The sequence below is a fragment of the Trichosurus vulpecula genome, chromosome 5, assembly GCF_011100635.1.
Source record: "Trichosurus vulpecula isolate mTriVul1 chromosome 5, mTriVul1.pri, whole genome shotgun sequence".
Lineage (NCBI taxonomy): Eukaryota > Metazoa > Chordata > Mammalia > Diprotodontia > Phalangeridae > Trichosurus > Trichosurus vulpecula.
In genome coordinates, this window is record NC_050577.1 from 27,818,830 (window position 1) to 27,846,669 (window position 27,840).

General features: G+C 38.7%; 1 protein-coding gene across 2 annotated transcripts in view; it reads left to right on the forward strand.

Moving 5' to 3' along the window:
* SLC4A7 (solute carrier family 4 member 7) overlaps positions 1–27,840 on the forward strand; it is a 78,135-nt gene that overhangs the window by 27,667 nt on the left and 22,628 nt on the right. For both annotated transcript variants that reach the window (XM_036759028.1, XM_036759029.1), the window contains exons 8-18: positions 1,909–1,996; positions 3,273–3,419; positions 4,462–4,568; positions 7,193–7,367; positions 12,171–12,304; positions 12,694–12,939; positions 19,974–20,079; positions 22,050–22,211; positions 22,593–22,706; positions 25,375–25,536; positions 25,704–25,955. In XM_036759028.1, coding sequence (XP_036614923.1) covers positions 1,909–1,996; positions 3,273–3,419; positions 4,462–4,568; positions 7,193–7,367; positions 12,171–12,304; positions 12,694–12,939; positions 19,974–20,079; positions 22,050–22,211; positions 22,593–22,706; positions 25,375–25,536; positions 25,704–25,955 — 1,693 coding nt within the window. The remainder of the gene's footprint in view (positions 1–1,908; positions 1,997–3,272; positions 3,420–4,461; positions 4,569–7,192; positions 7,368–12,170; positions 12,305–12,693; positions 12,940–19,973; positions 20,080–22,049; positions 22,212–22,592; positions 22,707–25,374; positions 25,537–25,703; positions 25,956–27,840) is intronic.

Consider the following 27,840-nt stretch of genomic DNA (forward strand, 5'->3'; position numbering starts at 1 on the left):
TTTGCTACAAATTTTGCATAGCACTCTGTATTACCTTCTGCGTCCTTGCAGATAGTACTGTAGCATTCAATTGTATCATGGCTAACATCTGATAATTTCTGGCAGTCCCAGATTCTCGGTGTATTCCCACTGATATCCAGTGTTTCCATTCATTCATCCATCCAGATGTCTCCCGTGTGCAGAGGCTGTGCTAAACACTGTAGAGATACAAAATTTATAAATAAAGTCCTGGTCCTGTCTTCATGGAGCTTATGGTCTAGTATAAGGTTAAAACACAGATTAATTATGTATTGTAATAGTACCCAATATATCCATGAGAGAGATACAAACTAAAAAAAGTGCTATGTGAGATTTGAGGCAGAACAAGATTTTTGAGAAAAACTAATTCCTGCAAGTGATTAAATTTCCTGCATCCTTCTTCAGTATTTCAGAAATCTGTGTTTTGACAGGGTGAGAACTCTTGACTCTGCTGATATCAACCCTCCTCATGCCTTAGTAGAATATCTCTCTTAAGTTTTCATGGCTGAAAAAAATGAATTTACTTTTAATCAAACTGTTTAAAAAAGTTTTATTGATGCCTTTTGTCTCTCATCCCAATCATTTCCTATTGACCCCTTTGTGACAAAGAAAGACAATTAAGCAAAAACATCTAGTCTAGTGGCTGTATCTGAGTAGGTATACTCTGTTTGGTCCTAAGTAGTCTCCTCCCTTTGTGCTGTAAATGAGGAGGTGTATTTTATGCCAATTAGGCTGCCTCCTCATTCATGCTTCTCATTATTTCCTTTAAAAATGGTAGACCTTTTGTTATTATTTGTTCTGATTGTCAAAACTTATTTCCTCCACAATTTCACTGGCATAGCTCTTAATTCCATAAGTTAAATGAGGTAGTATTTTCATTGTTATTATCAGCATGTTCAAGAGAGGTTGTAGCTGTCTGGAGAGTAAAGCTCCACATAGGAAGGCAGATTGTAGTTGGACAAACTGTCCAACAATTGGAACTTTCCATCAATGGAATGGATGGCTTGGTGAGTTAGTGTCACTGGGATTCTGCAAGCAGAGGCTTGGTGACCCACTGACTCCTTGTCAGCGATGGTGCAGATGATTTTATGTGTCAAGAAGCATGTTGCATTTGATCACTTTGGGGAGGGAGGAAGAGGAGGAGGGGGAAGGAAGGGGAAGGGGAAGATGAGGGGGAAAGCGGAACAGGAGGGGGAAGAGGACCGAGAAGGAGGGAGGAGGAAGGGAGAAGAGGAGTGGAGAGGAAGGGCAAGAGGAGAAGGAAGAGGAGGTCTTTTTTTCCATTCTTAAGATTCTTTGGTTCTATCAGCTGTGGGAGCTTGGGCAAGTAATGTCACTTTTCTGAGAGTAAGGGACAAGGTGTGAGGGTGGGGGAATGATAATTTTGAGGAAAATGTTTTGCCAACCTTAAAGCATTGTATGAATTTTAGTTGTTTTAAATAAAAAGGCAAATTCTGATTCCGTGTCAGCCACTCTGGGCAAGCCCCTTCTCTTGTCCCAGCTCCTCTGTAACCTGGTGGGACGATAAGGATGGGAAAGCACCTGGCTATGGTTATCACATGAGGCCATTGTGAGGTGCTCACCTCTCCGTTGTGTCTTCATTATATAGATTCCATAAGATGATTTCCAAAACTAGTAGTTACCTTCACATTAATATACGAAACACAAAAATTAAATAATTTTTTTTTTGTTATTTATGCCATGTATCCCTTGGTTTGTGCAGATCAGCAAGAATTGAAGGCCTTCCTGTGCAGTCCTTCTCTACATGAAGTTCTGTGACTTCTCATTTTGCTAATCATGTGTCAGTTGTTTAGAATTATTTTTAATAACTTGTTCCTAATTTTTGGTTTACCTTGAATTCTGTTTCTCCCTGTCTTAAACCTTTTCTAGGTTTTTGTTTCTGTTACTGGGCCCTGCAGGCAAGGCGCCACAGTATCATGAAATCGGGAGATCAATAGCTACCCTCATGACAGATGAGGTAAGGGAAAACATGCTTAAGTTTTGGTGAATTAGAGCTGTATATTGCAAACAAACAAATCACGATAAGTTAGTTAAATGTTACTGAAGTCCCAACGTATATAATTCCCTTTCATAGCATAGTGACTCACTGGGGAGAATCCTGCATTTAAAGGACATGAGTTCAAATCCTTGCTTTGCCACTTAATACCTGTGTGACCCTGGGCAGGTGATTTAACCTTTATGGGCTTCAGTTTTCTCATCTGTAAAATGAATGGTTGGATTTGATTGCCTTGGTCCTTCAAGGTTCCTTCTTGTTCTCTTTGGACACTGAGGGACCCTGATGGCCAGAACACTAAGGCTTTAGGCTCTATCATTTTCCTACCTTCCTTTTCCCCTGAATCTATGATCTTAGATAATGTCCAGCAGTTCAATCACTAATTGCATTTTCTTTTGTTTTCAGTATATTGAATTTTTAAAATGTCTAGGAAATGGAACATTTTTATTGTCTTACCTTCCTTACAATCTATTTCATTTAGGTCTATTTTGGGTAAAATAGCACTAATAAAAATTAAATTCTTTAGTCATCCATAGTACCACAATTTGGATGTCTTGTTTTGAAGTCAGTATGCTTTGTAGACATATTTTTCTTAATCATCTCTCCACAATTCTATATCAGGCAGATACATCAGACTAAGATAGGATTTGCATTCAGTATTTTTATTTAATTTAGAGGGAAAATATCATAAAGTCATTTTATGTCTCCCCTCTTTCATTCTTACCTCTTATCTTTCTCTTCTTTCTTTCTCCTTCCCTCCTTCCTTTTTTTCCCTTGTTTTTCTCTTCACCCTCCTTTCTATGGAATGTGAAACATTGAAGGTTTTTTTAAACAATATATCGATGTTAGGAAGACTGAGGCTAGCAACTTAATTTATTCCTGGTGGAAACACGCTTTAAGAATACACACTTTAATGGGATATCTTTGTAACAAGTAGCTTCAAATGAATTTTTAAAGAAAAGTTTGTTTGATTCTAGTGGGATGAAGTAGCATGGTCTAATTGTTCAGGGAGTACTTCACCAGTGTGGCTGGAAGGAAGCATCACTCTTTTGTTGTGTGGTGGCACTTGAGATGCTTTAATAATTCCAATAGGGAGGCATCATGATATGGTGTATGGATCCTTTTGTTGTCACTGTTGTTATAGATTTATTTGTGATTCTTTAGAATATGTATTTTTTAATATACTGAATCTATCAAATAGAAAATCATTATAGGAAATTATACTTTTTCTCTTCTTAAGATTTTCCATGATGTTGCATATAAAGCAAAAGATAGAAATGACCTCCTTTCTGGAATTGATGAATTTTTAGACCAAGTAACTGTTCTGCCTCCAGGAGAGTGGGACCCTTCTATACGCATTGAGCCACCAAAGAGTGTGCCTTCTCAGGTCAGGTTCCTTAGGATTATTTTTTGCTTTATGTTTATTGTAAATGTTTTCATTTAATATTTATGTGAGTAATAATGTAAAGAATTGGTTTGTGGTATGCGCCAAAACAATTGTATAAAAAGTCAGTTTTATCAGTAAGATAATTGATCTGTTTTCCAAACAGAACCATAGTGGCCCTCCTTTGGGGTGGTCACTTGGGTTGGGTTCACGTCTGATCTTCTGTTGTATCTCACTGAGGCCTGATAACTACAGAGGGGTCATGATGAGGACTGCTTGAAAAGGAAGGGACTTCACTGACCCATAGAAAGTTAATGGCTAAGTGACTCACTTGGTTATTACAAACCAAAGTTTAACAAAGACTTACGTACGTGGTGCCCATGTAACCGCTTTTGCTCTAGATATTGGTTTCATCTTCCTTTTGGGGATATTTGTCGTAAAATTAGTTATGATTTCATTCTCTTTTAAAACTGCTTGGATTTTAAAGATAACATGTTTCATAGCATTTTTTTGACAACACATAAAAGAATGATCTTGAGTACCGAAATATTAGTGCTCTAATAAGGAATGTTTAAAATGAAGGCTTGAACAAAAGCTAAAGTGGAAACTCTGCCCCAGCACCTTTACTCTTATGAGAGACAATCAGTGCCAAAATTGATAAACATTTTAATCTGACTTATTTTGAAGAGAGCAGTTCAGCATATGAACTGCTTTTAAAAATATATACCTAGGGGCAGCTGGGTGGTGCAGTGAGTAGAGCACTGGCCGTGGAGTCAGGAAGACCTGAATTCAAATGCGGCCTCAGACACTTGACACGCTTACTAGCTGTGTGACCTTGGGCAAGTCACTTAACCCCAAATTGCCCTGCCTTCCCCCCTGCAAAAAAATTACATACATACATACATACATACATATATATATGCGCATATATATGTGTGTGTGTGTGTGTGTGTGTAGATGTGTGTTCACAGATGTTTGCATATACAGAGGCATGCATATACACATATATAAATAATGTAACTTTGTTATGCTTTTTTGGATGCAGGAAAAGAGGAAGATCCCTATATTTCCAAATGGTTCTACACCTTCATCAGGTGAGATGCAGAAAGAGGAGGGCCATCATGCCGGACCAGAACTGCAGAGGACTGGCAGGTATGTTTAGTGGCTCACATGTGAATTTCAGAGGGATCATGTTAAAGCTTCTTTGAATGTAGATTATTATGTGGAAGTGTTTATGTATCTGTAGGGAGGGAGTGTGTGTGTGTGCGCGCGCACGCGCGTGCATGTGTATTTGAATATTTTTTCTCCTGCGTGTTTGATATTTGGCATTTTAAAATATGGTAATAATTTCACCATCTTACATATTTATTTACCCTACCTATAACTTTAAAGATAGTTTTAATGTTATGAATGTGAATTTATTAAATAATGATGGCCACTTATAACAATGGGCTAGATATTCAAAACATTGCATGACTTTTGCTCTCATTTTTTTCCAGCTGTCATATGCTGTCATTTTATGCTATCATACCATATCTTCCAGGCCCAACCCAGGCTATGCTTGAAGAGAGTATAGTATTTTAATGGTACACATCAAAGGAACATTAAAGTTTAGGGAGGAAGAAGAGTATCAGCTAAAGACTTATTTGTAACCCGGAATGGGAATCTGAGTAACTACTGATTTTGCAGCGTATCGTTTGTTGTTGTTGCCGCAGTAATGGTCCAGCATAGTCAGTCTTATTGAAATGCCCGTAAGGATAAAATTAGAAATAAGCCATTTCTGAAATTTGAAAATAATTTTGGGATTTTTGTCGTTGGAACAAAGAACATTCCGAGAATAGAAACATAGTTGTTCAGGAACATAGTTTCAAATACTTTCTGATTCTCCTTGGATGGAGATAAATGCATTAATTCCATTTTACTAGGATGGCATTCAAAAACAGTTGTTTTTTTGCCCGTAGATTCTGAATCCTCAAAATCTGTTTAGTAAAGCATTTTCCATAGAGCAGCTGTTAGAGATTTTGGTAAATGGCCTGAAGTGCTGTAAATAGATAGAAAGGTAGATAGGTACGTAGATAGATAGACAGGCAGAAAGACAAATAGACAGAAAGATAGACAGATAGACAGACAGACACATATAGATAGTTAGATAGATACTCCTTTTTCACTAAAACTTGGAAAGTTTTTTTTTCCCCAAGGAGTTCTTGGAACCATTTTCCAGGAGTTGGCCAAGGCATATCACAAGTTTTTGGCTCTTTGAATAGTGGCCACAGAGGACGCAATGATGGCCAGACACGTAGACCCAAGTGGCTTTAGAGCCTTACTTTAGCCAACTTTATGATGTAGTCAGTTTTAAAATTATCTCTATGTAAATTACTTTTGCCCTATCTATGTGAATTTTAATCTTTGGCAGGTTTACTTTGTAATATCCTGAAGTATATTACCTTTGTATAATACCTTTGTAGTTGGTCAGTGTTTGCTCAGAGACTGTGACCCAGTATTAGTATTAGTTTAAGGAAAAGACAGTCAACAAAGGAAAAATTGCTGGGGAAGGAGAAAATCACATAAGGTGCTAAAAAACTACACATACCTGAAAATCTGGTCTATTAATGCATTTCTTTCCTTTGGTATTATCACTGTCAATAATTGAAGTAATGACATATCCTTTGAAAATGTTATAGTAAACTTTTATGGACAAGCTTCTTTAGTCACAAAATTTTATTCAGTATCAAGGGGTGTGTTTCCTAAAGGCTTAAGAGTGACATCAACATTTTAAATGACATGACTTTGGTATGTAAGTGTTAATGTTGCATTTACCAACCAAAATCTTTCTCCCATGTTTATTTCATTTTATTATATACAGAGAAATTAGGAACTATTTTGAATATAGAGTGAATTATTTAAACGTATCCCAGTGCTTATAATTTTATGTGGCAACATACTGCAGTGCTTTTCTTCATGTATTTAAAATGTATATTAATTCATTATACTGGCTAAAATATTCAATTACTTTTCTCAAATTCCCCCTAACATGCTGCAGAATACCTACTTAGACCTTTATAAACAGGGATAGGGGAAGAAACTGTACCTGAGATATTATTGCTCTAGATTTCACTCCCGGTGGAGGAGCCTCAGTCAGGAGGAGGGAGGCACCTTGTCAGCACTTTACAGTCTTAGAGCCTGACCAGAGCACGGAAGGGTCCCACATACCACTGTGTGTCAGTAGAGTTTGAACCCAGGTATTCCAGGCTCCAGAGACAGCTCAGCATCTTCCATGCCTCGCTGCGTACACAGTGATATAGTGTATTTAATACCGAGGAATGAGATTAAAATTCCTTTCAGATTAATTCTGAGGCTGTTCCTCAAAATAATGTTTCTAAGTGTCTAAAAAGGGTATTTATAGAATATAGTCGGTGGGAGTGAGCCCTGCATATTCAAGTTGGCATTGTACATCTACTTCTCATATACGTTTGTGTCTAGGATTTCATCAATTATTAAGTGATGTGACTGCAATCTTTTAGTATGTAGCCCATAATAGATATTGTAACTTCTCATGTGTCTCTTTTTTGGGTCAAATATAATGTAACCAGCGTTCTAAAAACCCTTGTCATCCTCAAACTAGACTAAATTATTGTATTTTCTTCCATGTATATCATGATTTTAAAGTCTATTGACAAGCAATGGGCACTGGCCATCTTGTGTAGTCCATACTATGAGTTGAAACTAGCTAGAATCCTTCAGTGTACAGTTTGACGAGTTTCATCTCACCTATTTAGGCTTTTTGGTGGTTTGATACTTGACATCAAAAGGAAAGCACCTTTTTTCTTGAGTGACTTCAAGGATGCATTAAGCCTGCAGTGCCTGGCCTCGATTCTTTTCCTATACTGTGCCTGTATGTCTCCTGTAATCACTTTTGGAGGGCTCCTTGGAGAAGCTACAGAAGGCAGAATAGTGAGTACAAAGAATGGTAGTGGCCAGGCTTCTAGATCTCAGAGGCAAGTGTCTCTGTGCATTTGTCTCATCTATTCACACTTGTATTTGAAGAGTTTACCCACAGCATTTGATTAACCTGCCCCAAAGCAGACCTCCCCTAAAGGTAATTGCTGTGGAAAATGTGGGGAACATATGTGAACAGGAGAAGATGCACAGTGGAGGTAAAATCAAATGTTTGTCCTAGCTTGCTGGTTGAATGGCTTTCTTTATAAATTGAGAAAGGGCTTATATTATCTTTGTTTGGGGTGGTGGTGGGGTAAGGTGGGGTGGGGGTGGGGGGCTGGGGAGAGCCGTGGTGGGAGGTGGGTGGAGAAATGTAAGAGTGGTGTTCCATCTTCTGAGGCCTTCTGAAGTAGGATAAGCTTGACCTGGTTAGTTGGCCTTGGCCTATTTTGTGGAAACACTGGGTCCTGCAATGGTGCTTTCTTAAACTATATTGCTATTTAATCTAAATGTAAAAAAGCTAATCCAAGGGAAGAACGGTTTACTAAAAACTTCTTTTGATATGACAAAAAGAAATGGATATGTTTTTTCTTTTGTTGGTAATACTATAGCTGATTATTGTGTACTCTACTGTATCTTTTAATCTATATCTAATGCCTTGGAAATCTTGATTATTTTTGGCACTTGATTGAATGTGAGGGTTTGTAATTGTGAACTGTGAGTTATTGTTTCTTCTACTGTTAAATCTACCGTTGGTATAAAACTTATTTTTATTTTTGATGAAATTCTGAAATGTAACAAAAGCTAAAAATTTGATTCCTTAAAAAAAGATGGTTTTATAAGTAATTTTTAAGTGTAGTACTACATAGACTTATGAAAATAAACCTAATGACAAATTTTTTCTTTGAAATATCAATTTTTAAACAGTTGTTTTAGAATATCATAACATCTCATTTGTTTTGCCTTAATTGTTTAAAAAGCTACATTTTTTCGGATAGTTGGTATTCAGTCAATCAACGGAAATTTATTAGGTTCTAATTTTGCGGGAGGTACTGGACTAGGTATTGGGGATACAAACGCAATAAAATGAAACAATCCCTACTTACAAAGGGCTTACATTCCAAAAGAGGAAGTAAATGTTGACTAAGATGTATATATTTCTTTTGGGTATTATCTCGAAATATACAAGGCTTCCTTATTGCTGCTTTTCCTCATCTTTATTCAGTAATTTAGTCCCATGTTTTTAAAGGATCTTATGTTCTAGTCAAAGACTTAAGACGTGTACACATATAAGCACACCATGGGGAAGTAGGTGATGATTGGTAGGAATCCAGAGGAAAGACACATAATGTCAGACTTCTGTGATAGCGAATCCTTTTATAGTATTTGAGCTAGGCCTTGGGGTAAGATTTGGATAGGTAGTTGTGGCAAGAGAGTTCATTCTAGACGAAATAGCGTGAATGAAGACATCAGAGCAAAAAAGTGTAAGTTGTGTTTGTGCTTTTAAAAAGATTAACCTGGTAGAGAAGCTGAGAGAGAGGATTGTTCAGAGCCACCTTTGTTGTGTCATGGACCCCTCTATCAGTCTGGGGAAACCTATGTGCCCCTTCTCAGAATAATGTTTCTAGGTGTATTAAGTAGTACTGCTAGAATTACAGTGGACACCAATTATAGTGAAATACAGTTATCAAAATATTCAGAATTAAACCCAGGTAACCCTTGTTCCAAAGGCAGGGGAGACCAGTTAGAATGACTGGAGTGGGGAGAGATTTGAGGCAGGCACAACCCCCCCTCCTCCAGCAGCTATTGAAATAGTCCAGTAATGAGATGATGAGGGTCTGCACCAGAGTGGAGGCTGTGTCAGAGGAGAGAAAGGGTTATATTCAGAGATGTTGCAGAGGTGTATTTTGCAGGCCTTGGCAGAGAGAGTGAGGAGTCCAGGATGATATGGTCTGGGAAGATGATGGTGTTCTCTATAGTAATAGGGAAGGTGTTGGTGAGGATTGTATAGGGTAGGGGTGGGGAGGTGGGGACTGAATCCACAAATCCATAAAGGGATTTATTCTGTAAAACTTGGACTCAGTCAAAAGGCAGTACTAAAGGACCTAGAAGGCCACATGTGATCTCGAGGCTGTAGGTTCCCCATCCCTGGTATAGTGCAAAGATAATGAGTTTTGTCTTCGACATATTTAGTTCAGATGTCTCCTGGACATCCAGTTCGAAACTTCTGAAAGGCAGCTGGAGGTGGCAGATTGGAAGTCACTAGAGAGGTAGGAGCAGGAGAGGTAGATTTGAGAATCAGCAGCCTAATAAGATGACCATTAAATCCGTGTGAGCCAGTGAAATCCTTTGTGAAGCAATTCCTGATCTCTCCTCCCCTCAGCCCCCCTTTATTGACTGGTACCCTCTCTCTCAAACTACCATGTATTTACCTACTTCTTATTTATTCTGTTTATGTTTTTTTCTGTATATATGGTCATCAGCAAGCATTTATTAAGCACTTACTATGTGCTCAGTACTGTTCTAATCTATATATGTTTCTCCTGTTAAATCCTTGAGAAGGGTTTTTTTTTCCATTTCACTTTTTCTTTGTGTTCTGCATCTAGCATAGTGCTTATAGGTTGAAGAGAGGATAGATAAGCATGGAGAATTGGAGGTCTTGGAGATGTGGAAGCAGTCTTTTACAATTGAGAAAGTTCAGAGAGTTGGACTAGTTGTTGTAGAGTACTTTGGGAGGTCTGCAAAGTAAGGAGGTTCAGGAACCATGAGTTGTTAAGGCTCATTAGCCTAAATACTGAAATCACTCCAGTGTTGACTGCTGTGGACAAAGGAAAAAGGAGCCATGTGGACATGATGCTGAAGTCTTCTGGGAAAGGTGTTAGGAAATGACTCAGGAGACAGCATTGACAACAGATTTGATCTGAAGAACACAGACAGAAATATGTTGTGGACTTGAAATGATGAAAAGAGAGAGAGCGTCATATTTTACTTTGAAAGGCATACAGATAATTCAGAGCAGATTTCTTTTCTCTTTGGGGGGATTGGATAAAATTGCCTTATCAATGGGAAGAGGAAGTATAGTATAAATTATTTCCAGGAAGAACCAGGTTCATTTAGGTCAAGGACATAGAGGATGAAAAAAATCGTTGTTGGTTGAAGGGACTTTTGCCTCCAGTGCTGGTAGGTTTTGTAGAGTGGTGGAGTGGAAGGTAGTTGTAGGGAGAGAGAAGTGAGCACAGATCTGGCTTGGAATGGAAAGAAATGAGTATTGTGTATATGAGAGTATAATTGACATTGGCATGACTGATGTGTATGTCTGGTTGATTTGAATCGAAGTAAGTAAGTAGGAGACCTAGGGGAGAGAGAATAGGAAACCCAGTGGCATAGCACATGGAGCAGACTCAAACTGAGGACCCAGCCCTCCTGAGGGCAAGGTGAGATTTGTGGGCAGAAGGATGCCAAAATAAACAGATACATTCATGCATACATCTCCAAAGGGGGAAAACATTCATGTGAATGGGATATGTGGAGTTTTATATGTTGACCCTCACAGAAGAGTTCAGGAGTTGGTGCCTGACTCCTTCTGTTTGCTACCATCTTACTACTCCATCACTGTACTGTCTTTGCTTTCTCTTCTCAGGTGCCATTTTGCTTGTATTTCTCTTATCACATGTACTACTGCATAAGTTGGTTCTAACAAATGTGCATTTCAGCAGAATTTAAGACAGTTCAGTATTAATCTAGAACTCAAGGACAAATTCAAAATATATTGTTCTATTTCATAATGTGAAACATTTACACACTGTACAGTTAAAATTGTTATTGTTCATATGATGCTTACTCCCTGAGACAGTTTTGCCTGTGGACACAATCCAGGTGTGAGTTAATAGTTTAATTTTGCTTCCATAGCATAAGATCACTTTTAAGTTTTGAAAGAGGTTGTATTGCAGTTGCATGGGACATCCAATTTGAGCCAAATTTACTTTTCTTACAGTTATTTTCCTTCCTAATTCTAGTCTTCTCATACTGTTGTTAGGCCAATTTAATGACGGATTGGGGTGTTGGTGAGCAATTAACTCCAGTCTTTTCTTATATTTTCCTATTGAGTAGTTGTTTGTCACTTCCCCAGTTATACTTTGATAGTGGCCCTAAGTTAGCATGCTTTCATTTTAAGGCAGGTTGGCTACTTTTTATGGCTTATTCTCTTTTTACAAACTTTAATAATAAAAGATAACTTATTGTTTTAAAATTTTAAAAAATCTTGAAAAATTATTAGAAAATTATTAAAATTTTCTTTTCCCTGACTTTTCCCTGATTAGTTTATACTGAGGATTTTAGTTTCAGCATAGCTCTTCATTGAAAAATCATAAACTTCAAGTAACAAAGAAGAGTTAGGTTCTAGATTGTTTTTTTGCTTGTCTATTAGATAAAAAATGCCTTAGTGTAGCAGTCAGTGTTTTTGCTAAAAACTTTTGAATGGTGTCACGTTTGGTATAGGACATTATATTAAGTTTTAATTCAGGTGTGTGGAAGAATGATCATTTGTAATATGTAGGAGGAAAGGCACATTTCCCTACATGTGTTAATATTCTATAGTTTTTTTTTTTACAGTTTTTTCTTTTGATCTGGCATGTTCTATTGAATAAATATTTTAGGTTTTTTTCATATTGACTGTACCTTGTACTACTATAAATGATGGTATCATTTGTTTGATTAATATTTTTATTCAGATTTTCTTTCCAGATGCCTTTATGCTTATAGCAGATTAATGGAATATCTATGATGCATTTGTTTTTATGGCTTTCTCCCCAAAACCAGAGTGCAATAGAGTCTCTCTTTGGAGCATCGTTAACTGGGATCGCCTATTCATTGTTTTCTGGGCAGCCACTTACAATCTTAGGAAGTACAGGACCAGTTCTTGTATTTGAAAAAATATTATTTAAATTCTGCAAGTAAGTGTTAGTTCTTTTAGCTTTATGTAATGTTTTCTAAAATTAAGAGGACATAGATTTCATGGATTATTTTCAAACTCTGAAAACTAGGATTTGTTAAATGTTTAAATTTAATATTCTTTGAAGCATCTACAGTTTATACATATACTCCTTGTCAATTTTTTGTATGAATGTTTATGCAAAAATAAATCTTAAGTTTGTTAATGGAAGGAAGACAGCCTCAAAATGAGGAAAAGATTTCATTTCCTTATTTCCATTTGTTGCCTATTCAATGTCTCTTAGGATGTTTAATTTGATGTTGTGCCTTTTTGGTCACATATTTTTAAGAATATGAGAGAAAGTGCTGGTTTTGACTTGCGCTGCATGTGTGCATGTTTCTCTTTAAACAGAGATTACAGTCTTTCCTATCTATCATTACGGACCAGCATTGGTCTCTGGACTGCCTTCTTGTGCATTGTCTTGGTAGCAACAGATGCAAGCAGCCTTGTGTGTTACATCACTCGGTTTACCGAAGAGGCCTTTGCAGCTCTTATTTGCATCATATTTATCTATGAAGCATTGGAAAAGCTCTTTCATTTAGGAGAAGTCTATGCTTTTAATATGCACAACGACCTAGACAAACTGACATCTTATTCGTAAGTGTTTCTCTTAATTTGTTTATTTATTAGATCTCATGTTTAATTTTAATTCAAAGTTAAGAGACCTGGCTTTGCTACTAACAAGATGTAATATACAAAATGGGGATATAGGACAAAAGAATTTATTGCCAAATTGATCTGCTGTGGACCTTCTGTGATCTGCAAGAATTTTGTTAGCTATGTTTTTTCTAAACTATTAAAATTAAATACAGTTGATTGCAAAACTGTATTTCTAAACATATAGTGTATTGTAACATAAGTATTACACTTATTTTTGTATTTTCCTAAACGCTGCAAAAACATTACATATAGTTATGGCTATGTCTTGGTAAAGTCCAAGAGCCCAGAGGCATTCACTTTCATTCCTGCTGTCTTGTTGATTTCTCCATCAATCAATCTTGGCTGTGCAGTGTGTGTATTGTAACCCCAAGGGCATCATTATCACCTTTGGAATTTGTGATAATCTCTATTTAAGGTTAAACTAGAATATTGGTGAAATGGGAGAAGTTCAGACCTCTTGATATAATAAATATGATAGGAGAGTTAACTTTTTTTTTGGGAGGGGGTATTTGTTAGACCAAAGGCAACAACTACCTGTATATTTCATGGAGAAAAATTACTTTAAGTTTTAAACTAGAATTAGAATCATGTGACTTTGAACTACATTGAGTTTTATGCATAGGTAAAGCAGTAATTCTATTTCATATAACCTACTAGCCTATTACTGGAAAGAGATACTTTTATTTGTGTTATTTAAAAAGTTAAAAAGCTTTCTAGTTATTAAGCTTTCTTGGATAGTTAAATTTGACAGATTTAACATTTTAAGGTTTCCCTAAAGTGTTTTATGTCATTCCCAGCCTTAGTCAACAGTATCTTGAATGAAAATTTCTTTTTGGATCATCTATTCATCTATTCATTCATTCATTTATTTATTTAATATTTTTAGTTTTCGGCATTGATTTTCACAAGAGTTTGAATTACAAATTTTCTCACCATTTCTACCCTCTCCCCCACTCCAAGATGGCATGTAATCTCTTTGCCCTGTTCCCCAGTCAGTCCTCCTGTCTGTCACCCCACACCCCTCCCCCATCCCCTTTTCCCTTACTTTCTTGTAGGGCAAGATAGATTTCTATGCCCCATTGCCTGTATATCTTACTTCCTAGTTACATGCAAAAACTTTCTTTTTGAACATCTGTTTTTAAAACTTTGAGTTCCAAATTCTCTCCCCTCTTCCCTCCCTACCCGCCCTCCCTAAGAAGGCAAGCAATTCAATATAGGCCACATGCGTGTCATTATGTAAAGCCCTTCCACAATACTCATGTTGTGAAAGACTAACTGTATTTTGCTCCTTCCTATCCTATCCCCCTTTATTCACGTTTCTCCCTTGACCCTGTCCCTTTTCCAAAGTGTTTGTTTTTGATTACCTCCTCCCCCATCTGCCCTCCCTTCTATCGTCTCCCCTTTTTTATCTCCTTCCTCCTTCTTTCCTGTGGGGTAAGATACCCAATTGAGTGTGCATATTATTCCCTCCTCAAGTCACATCTGGTGAGAGCAAGATTCACTCATTCCCGCATCACCTGCTCCCCTTCCCTTCCTACAGAACTGCTTTTTTTTGCCACTTTTATGTGAGATAATTTACCCCATTGTATCTCTCCGTTTCTCCCTCTCTCAATACATTCTTCTCTCATCCCTTAATTTGATTTTATTTTTTTAGATATCATCCCTTCATATTCAACTCACCCTGTGCACTCTGTCTCTCTATATATGTATATTCCCTTCAGCTACCCTAATACTGCGGTCTTATGAATTATACACATCATCTTTCTATGTAGGAATGTAAACAAAACAGTTCAACTTTAGTAAGTCCCTTATGATTTCTCTTTCTTGTTTACCTTTTCATGCTTCTCTTGATTCTTGTGTTTAAAAGTCAGATTTTCTATTCAGCTCTGGTCTTTTCACTGAGAAAGGTTGAAAGTCCTCTATTTTATTGAAAGTCCATATTTTGCCTTGGAGCATGATACTCAGTTTTGCTGGGTAGGTGATTCTTGGTTTTAATCCTAGCTCCATTGACCTCCGGAATATCGTATTCTAAGCCCTTCGATCCCTTAATGTAGACGCTGCTTTTGTTATCCTGATTGTGTTTCCACAATACTCAAATTGTTTCTTTCTGGCTGCTTGCAGTATTTTCTCCTTGATCTGGGAGCTCTGGAATTTGGCAACAATGTTCCTAGGAGTTTTCTTTTTGGGATCTATTTGAGGAGGAGATCTGTGGATTTTTTCAATTTCTATTTTACCCTCTGGCTCTAGAATATCAGGGCAGTTCTCCTTGATAATTTCTTGAAAGATGATGTCTAGGCAATTTTTTTAATCATGGTTTTCAAGTAGTCCAGTAATTTTTAAATTATCGCTCCTGCGTCTATTTTCCAGGTCAGTGGTTTTTCCAATGAGATATTTCACATTGTCTTCCACTTTTTCATTCCTTTGGTTCTGTTTTATAATATCTTGATTTCTCCTAAAGTCACTAGCTTCCACTTGCTCCAGTCTAAAGTTTAAGGTAGTATTTTCTTCAGTGGTCTTTTGGACCTCCTTTTCCATTTGGCTAATTTTGCCTTTCAAAGTGTTCTTCTCCTCATTGGCTTTTTGGAGCTTTTTTGCCATTTGAGTTAGTCCATTTTTTAAGGTGTTATTTTCTTCAGTATTTTTTTGGGTTTCCTTTAGCAAGTCATTGACTTGTTTTTCATGGTTTTCTCGCATCACTCTCATTTCTCTTCCCAATTTTTCCTCTACTTCTCTAACTTGCTTTTCCAAATCCTTTTTGAGCTCTTCCGTGGCCTGAGACCAGTTCATGTTTTTTCTTGGAGGCGTTTGATGTAGGCTGTTTGACTTTGTTGACTTCTTCTGGCTGTATGTTTTGATCTTCTTTGTTACCAAAGAAAGATTCCAAAGTCTGAGTCTGAATCTGAGTCTGTTTTCGCTGCCTGGCCATGTTGCCAACCAACTTACTTGACCCTTGGGTTTTTCGTCGGGGTATGACTGCTTGTAGAGTATAGAGTACTTTGTCCCAAGTTTGAGGGGCCACGCTGTTGTTTTTAGAGCTACACAATAAGCACTGCCACACCAGCGTTCCTCCTTTCCTCCTCCCCCAAGAACTGCCAACATGGACCAGACTCAGATCTAAGGAGGCTGTGCACTCCTGCTCTGATCCACCACTTAATTCCTCCCACCAGGTGGGCCTTGGACCTGAAGCAACTGCAGTTGTAGCTCTGTAGCTGCACCATCTCTGCTGCCCCCCGCCCCCCTTGGTGGTGGCTGAACTGGGAACTCTTTTCATTCTGTCCCAGAAGCTTTTCCCACTAACATTCTCTGTGGTCTTTGGTGTTTGTGGGTTGAGAAGTCTGGTAATTGCCACAGCTCACTGATTCAGGGTGCCTGGCTCCTGGGCTGGTTGGTCTGTGTGGCCCATGCTGGGCTCTGCTCCCAGGTCTGTGTGATAGACCTTAACCCGCGACCATCCAGGCTGTCCTAGGCTGGAGCCGTGCTTCCCTCTGCTATTTTGTGGGTTCTGCAGTTCCAGAATTTGTTCAGAGCCATTTTTATAGGTGTTTGGAGGGACCTGGGTGGGAACTCACGCAAGTCTCTGTTTTCCAGCTGCTGTCTTGGCCCCACCCCCTTGAATGAAATGTAAACTTGTGTTAATGACTTCTGATGACCACTCTGATGTAAATTATTTTTCCATGTTTTAATATAGTGATGCCTTCAGGGATTATTGAAATACATAGGGTTATTTGTCCTTAAATTGATTTTTTCCGGGGTATAATAATGTTCTAATTTATTTTTCATTTTCTCTGTCCTGGGAGCAATACCCTTAAAGATTATCAACGTATATGTGACCTAGTTTTTGTTTTGGCTCATTGCCTCCTAGCGTTCTAACTGTTGACTTACTTCTTCTGTGGTCATCTTTCTTGGCTGTTGCTTTTCACTGACCTCATTGCTACTTGGAATTCCCATTACAAATTTCTCCCATTAATTTCTTTTTTGCCCCCTTATGTTCATTCAGCCAAACCTAACCTACATTTCCCCAACACAGACCTCACCTCCTACTTTGCTGAAAAAATCGAGGCCATTCAAAGTGAGTACCTTTTCTCCCCCTCTCTTACTCTCAGAACCTCTTGATACCATCTTCTCGTCATGCTTCCTTTCCCCCAATCTCTGAGAAAGAGGTGACACCTGATAAGGTGAACTTCTTTACCACTCCTCTCCACCTCACCCATAATGCCCAGTGATTACGGTCTCACTAACCCGACTCCCAATTTTCATATTCTCCCTATGTGCTGGTTCCCTATTGCCTTTAAATATGCCTAGATATCCTTTGTCCTTTACAAAAACAAAACCAACCCTGCCCTACTGTCCTTTTAAGCATTATTCCTTCTTTCTCAGTCAGTAGATAGCAAAAGCTATCTACAGTTACTGCCTCCACATCTTTAACTTGTCTGATCATTCTTTCTATGGCTCCTTTGCTGGCTCATCATCTACATCATTTTTTTCTCCCCAACTGTGGGTGTTCCTCAAGGTCCTGCCTAGGCCATCTTTTCCTCTTTATTTTCTTTCTTAGTAACCTGAGCAGTTCCTATGGGTTTAATTACCATCTCTATGCAGAGGACTCCCAGAATATATATAGTCCCCATATGTCTCCTGAACTTTAGTTCTGTATTACCATTTGTCTACTGGACATTGCAAAATAAATGTCCCAGTGACATTCCGTCTCCACTCCTGCCCTCCTTTCCCTCCATTTTAAAATTTAATTATATATTTTTTATTTTGCCTTTAAACGCCAAAAACGAAAGTAGTTCCTTGTATACAGCAGAACACAAATAGGAGAATTATATTTTAAATCATGAGTCTCCATTTTATATCTACTTGATGTCCTTTTAAAGAAGTATGATTCCACATGCTCCCTTCACATCTCTCCTTGTCTGTGCTTCCTTCTCAACTTTCTTATATTCCCATATGTGTACAGTTATTTCCTTTTCTGTTGCTACCGTGTATCCCTTTTCTCTTAACCCCTTCTTATTTAATAAAGGCAGCAGCAGCAACACCACCACCACTAATAAAACATCTTTTCCTTACAGTGAATAAGCCTGATCAGAGAAAATGAATCTACACAGTGGTCATCTCCAGTCATACATATTTTTGTTATCTTTTCTTTCCTTTTTTCCCCTAGATCTTTGAGGTTGGTCACGCTGTATCTGTATTGCTTTTTGTGCCTTCTCAGGGCAGAATGCTGGGAACTTTGGAGTCCCTTAGTTGAGCTGTCTCAGTTCTGAGTGCTTTGGTGCCACTCTGGTCACTGCCACTCCCAGGGGCCTCCATAGTAGTCTCAGGATCCATAGCCTTTAGGCTACACATGCCTGTGGTTGTGCTGGGAGGCTGCTGCCTTGTTTGCCTGTGACACCACAGTCTTTGTAGCTGTTCACTTTCCTTTTGTCCCTGGGCTTATGCCTGACTTTTTGTGCAGTTCTGGTGTGGAAGAAATTCTGGTCACTTAAAAGTCTTTTCAATATTACAAATCTCAAGTTTTTGCTGGAGTTAAGTGGAAAGGTAGATGATGTTCGGAGATGGGTTGTCTGGAAAGAATTCAGGCGGCAGAGGTTCTCCTAGACAAGAGAGCACTAGCCATGTCAGATAAGACAGAGGCTTACTTCTGTACCCAAGTTTTGGGTACTCAGCTAGGGATGGGGTTATGCTCCTAAGTGGGCTGTTAACCACAAGGAAGGATGTTAGGAAAGGGTGAGCAGGTGTGTAAGGGGAGGCAGGAGAGACACAGGTGCGTTGGGCATTTTACAAAACAGTTCAGGGTGTGGTCACAAAGCAGGGAACTTAATCTGCAACAGTCAAAGACATGGGTACAAACATTAGGGGTTAGTCGTATACACAGAAAATGTAACAAGGCTTCTTGTCAGCAGATGGAGCCCCCTATTACTGGGCAGAGTCAGCCATCATTAGGTAGGTGGGAATCGGGTGATCTGCCTTTAGTCCAGCACGATCGTCCTCCTTAAATCCTCTCCTCTTCCAGATTTCCTGGTTTCTGTTGGAGGCACCACCAGCATTGTCCCAGTCTTTCAGGTTTTTCACTTCAGCATTGTCCTGACCTCTTCACTCTCCCTCATCCACGATCAGTTGCCCGTTTTGCTCTTTCTCACTCCTTACCCACTCTCGCATCTCTCTGCCTACGTAAGGCCCCCATTTCTCTCTTGTGTGATTGGGACAGCCTCCTGATTGCTCTTCTTGCCTCAGGTCTCTTCCCACCTCCGGACACTTACCGCCAAAGTAAGTTTGCTTCAAGTTCAGCCTTTGGCTCCTTCTCAGTCAACTCTAGTGTTTCCCTGTTGCCTCGAGGGTCCAATGAAATTCCTTTGTTTAGCTTTTAAAGTCATGTATGGCTGTCTCCATGCATCTTTTCAGCTCTCTTGGATACTGCTTCCCTGCTCACCCTTGGGAGATTGTCATTGTCCTTCTCTCTTCCTTATTCCTGGTGCTCCTGGTCTCTTCTCCCCGTGCCTTTGTACTCACCGTCCGCCTGCGCGCTTGGCATCTACTCCTTTCTGACCTCCCCCTCCCCCTCTGCCTCTGCCCTTTAGGATATAGTCTCTCCTCCCAGCACTAACTCCTCTGTCTGGATTTGCATTTATTTAGTCTGTGATTGGGCTGCATTTGTAGATCGTCTGCTTTAGGTCTCAGTTATTTTCTGGATTCTTTTTAGAAAACAATCCTCTTTAGAGGCTTCTGTAACTATCCTTTCTCTATTATGTATATATTTTGAGTCAGTGTTTGTGTTTGTTATGTTAAATTATATATAATGAAGACCATGTTCTCTGTTATCTTTTAATAGTAGTGTAAGATATATTTTCCCCTTGGATTTGTTTGTGGTAAAAATATTAAGATATTGAATATTGCCATGTTGTCTTCTTAATTTAATTAAATTTCAAAATTAAACATGTGAACTGAAAGCATTTCCTTTAATGGTTTCTTAGATGCTTGTGTACTGAGCCTCCAAATCCTAGCAATGAAACGCTCAAGAAATGGAGAGAGATGAATCAGTCAGCACAGACGATTCCATGGGGCAACCTCACTGTTAAAGTGAGTACCTTGAAAAAGACTATTCCTTTGGCAAGTTAGTTCTGACTTCATGACAGCTTGATTCTCATTAACCTCCATTGGCTTTTCTAATTTGTGTGGAAATGGTTTTAGAAAACTAGAAGATGTAGTAGCCAAAGGGTTTGGAATTGATTCTGAACCTGCTGTAGAGTCAAATAAAGTTTATCATCTTCTTACAAACCACTTAAGTGTAAAGGGAGAAAAAAGCAGTAACTAGATGAGCCTCAGGCAGACAGCTAATGAAAGTATTACCGACGAGAAGAATGGTCTCACTTTGTAGCTCAACTGAGGGACTGAAGAGCAGCGGACAGAGGGCTGCCCTACTGGTCTCTATTTGGGGCTGGGCTCAAGCTCCAGCCCTCCTGACTTTGGACAAGCCACTTCACCTTGCCTTAAGACTCAGATTCCTCCTGTTTGAAATCAGGATGATGATAATAATACTTGGACCACTTGTATCATAGGGATATTGTGAAGGAAGCAGCTTGTAGACTATAAAGCACCACAAAAATAGAATGTAATAATGATTAAAATGGTCTTTTGACCAAAAATCCACTTCCACTGGATTGGGCCATGGCACTGGCCCCTACCACTCATTGCTTACATCTTGCTCATTGACCTTTCATTAGGGAACTTGTTTATGGTTTTCCTGATGTACTAGGGAGATTCCCAGGCATGAACACCACCACTTTCATTTCTTTTAGACTGTTCTAGGTTTTCTGGTAAAGGCCCTGCTATAGAAACTCATAGTCATAGGAGTGAGTTCTTTCTAGTCCTTACTTGAGATCAGCCTTTGTCAGAAATTCCTCAGAGAAGGATGGGTCAGACGTTAAAAGGATTATGGTACAGCTCCGGCAGAATGTGGGTGGGTCTAGTATATTTCGTCTACTTTGGAATGAAGCATTGGCCCTTAATTATTTATTGAAATCATTACTTTTGAAATCAGCATTCCATTTTTTTTTGGAAGGGGAGGGCAGGACAATTGGGGTTAAGTGACTTGCCTAAGGTCACACAGCTAGCAAGTGTGTCAAGTGTCTGAGGTCAGATTTGAACTCAGGTCCTCCTGACTCCAGGGCCAGTGCTCTACTCACTGTGCCACCTAGCTGCCCCCGGCATTCCATTTTTTAAAGCCAGTTTTTAGTGTAGTAAAGTTAGTAGTCTTTTTAAAAAAAAGTTTCAGCTAATGCAGTTTACTTTTTGAAGAAATTTTGGTGGCAGGGTGTACCAGACATCTTTCTTGCCGATGTTGGGGCAGCTTTACTGATCCTAAAAGCAGCTCAAAGTATTTTGAAACAGCCAAGTTTGTGTAATACAAAGCATGTGAATAACTATAGAATGGAGTGGAATTGAGCTGGTAGAGAGTGACAGTGGACAATGAGTAATGCCAGCTCACCATTTCTACCCTGTGGTGGTGAGAGACATAAGAAAGCTGAGTCAGGGCCCTTGGCTTGGCTCTCGTTTTAGAATCTCTATCTCATTGTTCCTTCACAACCCAGCCAGTGCATCCCTTCTGTCGACGGGTAGTTCAGAAGAGGCTCCTCCTGTAGTTGGCTTTTCTGAGCAGCTCAGAAACCTCCGCTTTGTTGTTTTTCTCTTGCTCATTCTCCCTCGTGTTGTGGTGAGGCAGAAAGAAGAAAGGGTGACCTGACTGGCAGTTGCCCTCTAATGTGAGTGTTGCCATTGGAAGACATCTTCCTGGCATGTCTCCCTGTCCTCAATCTTCCTGCCGGCGAGGGCTTGACCTGGCTTTTTTATCCTGAGTACCTGCCTCTAGTGAAAAACAGCTTAGTGAGAAATCCAGTTAATGCCAAGTTGCTTCCAGAATAACCATCTCGGCTCCAGCTGACTGTGCTTGATGGGTAATTCAGTCATGCTTTCACTGTTTGGAAAAAGGTAGGAGCAAATACCAAGTTTAGTTGACTCTAAAAGAGCCAGAATTTCTTCCTTTTTTCCAGAAATGTCAAGAATTTCATGGTGTCTTCCTGGGCCCAGCCTGTGGTCTTCATGGGCCCTATATTCCTGATGTGCTCTTCTGGTGCGTCATCTTATTCTTCACAACATTTTTTCTCTCATCATTCCTGAAGCAATTTAAGACCAAGCGTTATTTTCCTACCAAGGTAATTGAATACAACTTTAGGGGTTTAATATATGTCGGTTGTTAAAAAAAAATTAATTTGTATTTAAATTAGAACCAGTATTGAGGTTAATCATTTTTGTGTCAAAGATTAAAAGAGAACCAGGAATGTTGTGTTTATAGTGAATATATGTGGTCTGTGGCTATTTCTGAGTTTACTTATTAGCAGGAGAATCTATGAGAAAAGGTAATTCAGTTACATATATAGTTAGATGTCTGCTATTTAGTTCACAAATATTTTCCTCACTCCTAGCCAATTTGCTTTTCACCTCCCCATTTTATGATTTGTGACTGCTATGAGTTAATTGGGAAGAGTGCATAGTATCTACTACATTTACACACTAATTTGGTGCCTTTACTTTAGGTCCGATCAACGATAAGTGATTTTGCTGTGTTTCTCACGATAGTAACTATGGTTGCCATTGACTACCTTGTAGGTATTCCTTCTCCTAAACTTCATGTTCCTGAGAAATTTGAGGTAAGAGTCATGCACACAAACATGCGTGAGGATTTGTCCTTGTGTAAATAGCTATCGATGAGCAGTGTAAAAGCCACAAGAGGAACTGTGGCCTTTGTTGTTATTCTTGGGCTTTAAAACACAGTGTATTTCTAAAGGGATAGAAGGGCCTATGGGGGATTAAGAAGGGGCTGAGGGACCAGCTAATAGGGCACAGAGAGGGGAAGCAGGGGGAGGCATGCCTAGGAGCATGCCTGGCAGTGGATGGTGTGGGGCCATGCACAGGCACATCTGAAGGAGAATGCCTTCTCATGCCTTCTCTGCACCTCTCAGGTTTTTCTGTGTTCTCAGCTTTTCATGACCCTTCCTATTGACCAGGCACCTCAATGTTCTGCACTCAGAAGTTCCCGTTGTAGTACTCACTTTTTAGGCCATCTGCACTGTGCCCAGCAATAAAATTTTAGCTCCTGCAGTGCAAGGACTGTGCGTGATTCTTTTGCTGGCCCCCTGGCACTGCGAGCAGAGCAGACTCTTCATCTTTGTTTGTGGAATGGTGAAGATCATTTACAAATTGTAAATTTGTAAAGAGAGAGACAGACAGACAGACAGACAGACATATTTGGATATATTTTCGTAATTTATTTTAAGCTACATTTCCTTAGTTTATAAGAAACATAGGTTAATTTAAAGTGAAATTAAATTAAAAATTTTTTTCTTTATAGCATTTCCATGTATTTAATTGGCATCTCATTATACTAAATGACCTTTAAAAAGAATGCCTTAAAATAGATATCTGTTCATTCATGGTAAGACAATACTATTTGCCAGCTAGATTTATGGCAGCCAAGTTGTGTAGGAGATTGGGTGTCAGACTTTGAGGCAGGAAGGCCTGCATTCAAATCCTACTCAAGGCATTTAATAGTGGTGTGAAGCTGGGTAAGTCATTTAACCTCTCCCAGCTTCCTCCTTTGTAAAATAGGGGTAATAATAGCACCTATTTATTAGGGTTGTTTTGAAAATCAATATAACCGTATATATTAGAAGTGCTTCCTAAGCCTTAAAGATCTATCTAAATATTAGCAATTATTATTAATAATATGTTTGAAATACGTAAGGCTGCTAATAGCCATGACTTTTATAAAAATAAATCTGTAGGGTCACAGATTTAGAACTAGAAAGGAGCTCAAGTCCAGTGCTTCATTTCACGGATAATCTTCTCTGGGCCTCTGTTTAAGTGGCAGACAGAGCCCAGACTTAATGTCTGGTCCTCAGACTTTACATCTTTTCAATGACTACACCACCATTTAACTTTATTTTTTAATCTGTAAAATGAGAGAGTGCATTTAGTTAAGTACCTGTTATATGCAAAGCATGAGTATCTTCTATGAGCAGGAGTGTAGATTAGATGCGGCCTCTGCCATTATGGAGCTATGGCCGTGTTAAGGGTCTACTAATACCTTAATAAATAACATTAAAATAAAGACTTTACATGACAAATGTGTTGAAGGACAGAGCCCAGGGCATTTTCTTTGCATTCTACTGAACATCCTTCTAGATCTAACGTGCTGTGATTTTATGATACTGGGGTGTTACCTTGGGGGTTTAAAGGTCTCAAGGAGATTATATTCTATTTAGGGAGAAAAGACAAGGAATAACTCCAAAATAAAAGTAATTTGTAGACTGTAAAGTATAAAATGTTTGCAAGCACATCCCCATTGTCATGCTGATTATTGGGTTTAGGTTAGTAAGGGAAATCTTTTTGGAGGTCATGAAAATTTCAGGAATTTGGAAGTCATAAAAATAAGTAAAATACTTACTTTCCAATTTGTAATCACTGGTATTTTCATGGAGGGAAAGTGATTTCCACAAAAACTATTAGGAAATTAAAGCATATATAGACAGATGTGTGTGTACATCCCTCAAGATCCCTTAATGCCAGAACTAGAGCATAGCGCTCCTCTGAACACATAGTTAATGTTAAAAATTATTGCTTTAAATAAATCATATTGCAATATGTAAGGGAAGAGCAGGGGTGGGGAACCTGTGGCCTCAAGGCCTTCCTTGAGGTTCTTAAGTGTGGCCCTTTGAATCCAAACTTCATAGAACAAATCCCCTTTATAAAAGGATTTGTTCTGTCAAATTTGGACTCAGTCAAAAGGCTGCACTCTAGGACCTGGAGGGCCACATGTGGCCTGGAAGCAGCAGGTTCCCTACCCCTGAGATAACAGGGTTTGTTAGCTGATGATTTGCCCCTAAATGCTGCCCCCCGCCCTTTGTTGTCCTGTCCTAGGTCAGACCTTGCCCAGATTTTCACCATTCTCACGTTGGCCCTAGAGTTTTAGAGGAGACCTCAGAGATGGGGAGTTGAATCCTTTCATTTTTCACTTGAGGAAGTGGACTTGGGCCTGTTGAATGATTTGCCCAGGGTACAATAGACATAAATGGCATCAGAGAGCCGGGGTCCTGATATTTAGACAGTTTGTGTTCAGCTTTCGGCCCAGCACAGTGCTCTCTGTTTTAACCCAGAGCCCTCTCAGACAGTGCCTCATGCTCTGATACAATAAAGCTCTTCTAGCCTTTTCTTTCAGCAAACATTAGTGAAACATGGAAATACTTCCATGGATTAGAGGGAGGAGACCTATAAACTTTTTTTTTTTACTTTATTATTTAAATGTTTTTCCCTCTCTAGCCTACTCATAAAGAGAGGGGTTGGATCATCAGCCCACTGGGCGATAACCCATGGTGGACATTATTAATAGCTGCTATTCCAGCACTGCTTTGTACTATCCTCATTTTCATGGATCAGCAAATCACAGCAGTCATCATAAATCGAAAGGAACATAAATTGAAGGTAATTTTAATTTTCTTTCTACTTTAGTAAGTGAGATCTGAGTTATTTTGTTAATATTTTCAGCATGGTTCTGGCATAAAAATAAGTTGTTTGATTTGTTACTGAAAATATTTTCCTAAACTGGGTGGGCACTTGAGAATATGAGAAACCTTTGCTTGACTTTGCAGAAAGGAGCTGGATATCATCTGGATTTGCTCATGGTTGGTGTGATGTTGGGCGTTTGCTCAGTTATGGGTCTACCATGGTTTGTGGCTGCAACAGTTCTGTCCATAAGTCATGTAAACAGCTTAAAAGTTGAATCTGAATGTTCTGCTCCAGGTGAACAACCTAAGTTTTTGGGAATCCGGGAACAGCGAGTTACGGGCTTACTAATTTTTGTTCTGATGGGCCTGTCTGTGTTCATGACTTCTGTATTAAAGGTAAGATAATTTTCATTAAATAATCTTAAGAACAATATTTTAAGGTTGAAGTTCATGTTCAGTGGTTTAAAAATGGCCCAATTAAAATAAGTAAGCTTTTAATAACAAAATTCGCTTTAATTTCAAAAGATTTTATTGCGAGTTATTAACTTTGAAATGGTATAGAGTTTTCAAAGATGACATTTAATATATAGGAGTTTCCATGTTAAATCTGGAATATGATCTTAGAAATTGTTGTATAATTTTCTTTGTATGCTTGCCTAAAGGTGGAGGAGAATCCACCTAAAGATGCTTTAAGTTATTCCATGTATCCATGGTCTCATTGCTATTAATTAAACTCTCCTGGTTCACATTGCAACCATCTCTACACCTTATCCAGTGAGACTTTTGTCTCTGTCCTCCTGTAACTTGCCTGTTGAAGAGCTACCCATGAAACACAGAGAACTTTATAAAAATATTGACAATATTGCATAAAAATAGTCAAAGCTTAATCAAATTTGGTTATGTGAAAAATAATAATAATGGAGAATGAAAGCACCCACTCTAGTGCCAAGTGAAAAAAAAGTATGATGAAAAGGTGTGAAGAATAATTAGAAGTCATAAAATAGGACAATTTTATTTTATTAAGGAGACTACATAGGAGAACAGTTCTGTTATGAAGCTTTGTTTAGTCTTAAATTATTATACACTTGTCTAACAAAATATATATTTATTGGGGCTAATAGCAAAAAGCTAAGAGTATGACAAAATCTGATCCCACAGCCTCCCAGCTTCTTTAGAAAATTGCCTCATTCTCATCCCTACTGTTTCTCCCTTATCTTCATTCTCATTCTGCTGGCTCCTTCCTTGTTACCTACAAACATGCTTATGTCTTTTTGATCTGACCATTCCTGCTAGATTTTGACTGTTTCCTCTCCTCTGCTAAACGACTTGAGAAAATTACTCACTTCTCTTCTTCACCTCATTTGTAATCTGGTTTCTGGCCTCATAATTCAAATAAAACTTCTCTCACCAAAGTTGCCAGTGTTCTCTTAATTGCCAAATTTAGTGGCCTTCTCAGTCCTGGCCCTCCTTTACTTCTCTTAGGCTTGTTGTTTGCCTTTTGGACAGCTATTCCTCTCTAGGTTTTCTCCTAGAAACCTGTTTGCATTTGGTCTTCCTCCCATTTGTATGACTGGTTCTTGGTGCCTTCTCTTTTCTCCCTATGGGGTCTCATTTGGGAATCTCCTCAGCTCCCATGGATTCACTAATCCTCTGTATGCAGATAATTTGCAAAGCTAGATTTCCAATCCTAATCTCTCTGTTGAGCTACTCTCACTCATCTCTGGTTGCTTCTTGGACATCCCAAAGTGGATGTCATAGGCCCCCTTCTCCTCGTTACATAGGTCCACAATCTCAGGGCTACTGAGGCAGCCAAATGGCAAGGCAGATAGAGCACTGGGCCTTGACTCAGGCGGTTCTGGCTATGCACATGAACAAGCTGCTCTTCCTGCAAATCAAAGCCTATCCTGAATGCATCTACCACTCTTGAATAATGTATGAGTTTTAATAGCAAAGAATACCACATCTATCTTAAATGCCCAAGTCTTTTTTTTTTAACTTTTATGAGTATTTAATCTCATACTGGAAAAATCTGCATTTTAAGCTTCTCTCCCACCTCTGTTTCCCCCCACCTCAATCATATATTTCTTCCCATTGTAGGGAAACCATAAAAATAAGATTATGCAACTTCCTAAGGCACAAATAATTTTATCTATATCATTATAATAATATAAATTACTTTACTTATTTATACCTAATTTTTTCATTTCCTAAAATACATTTAAAATATTGTGAGAATGTTTAGATATTAATTTCATCTAAGATTTTAATATTGACTATAATT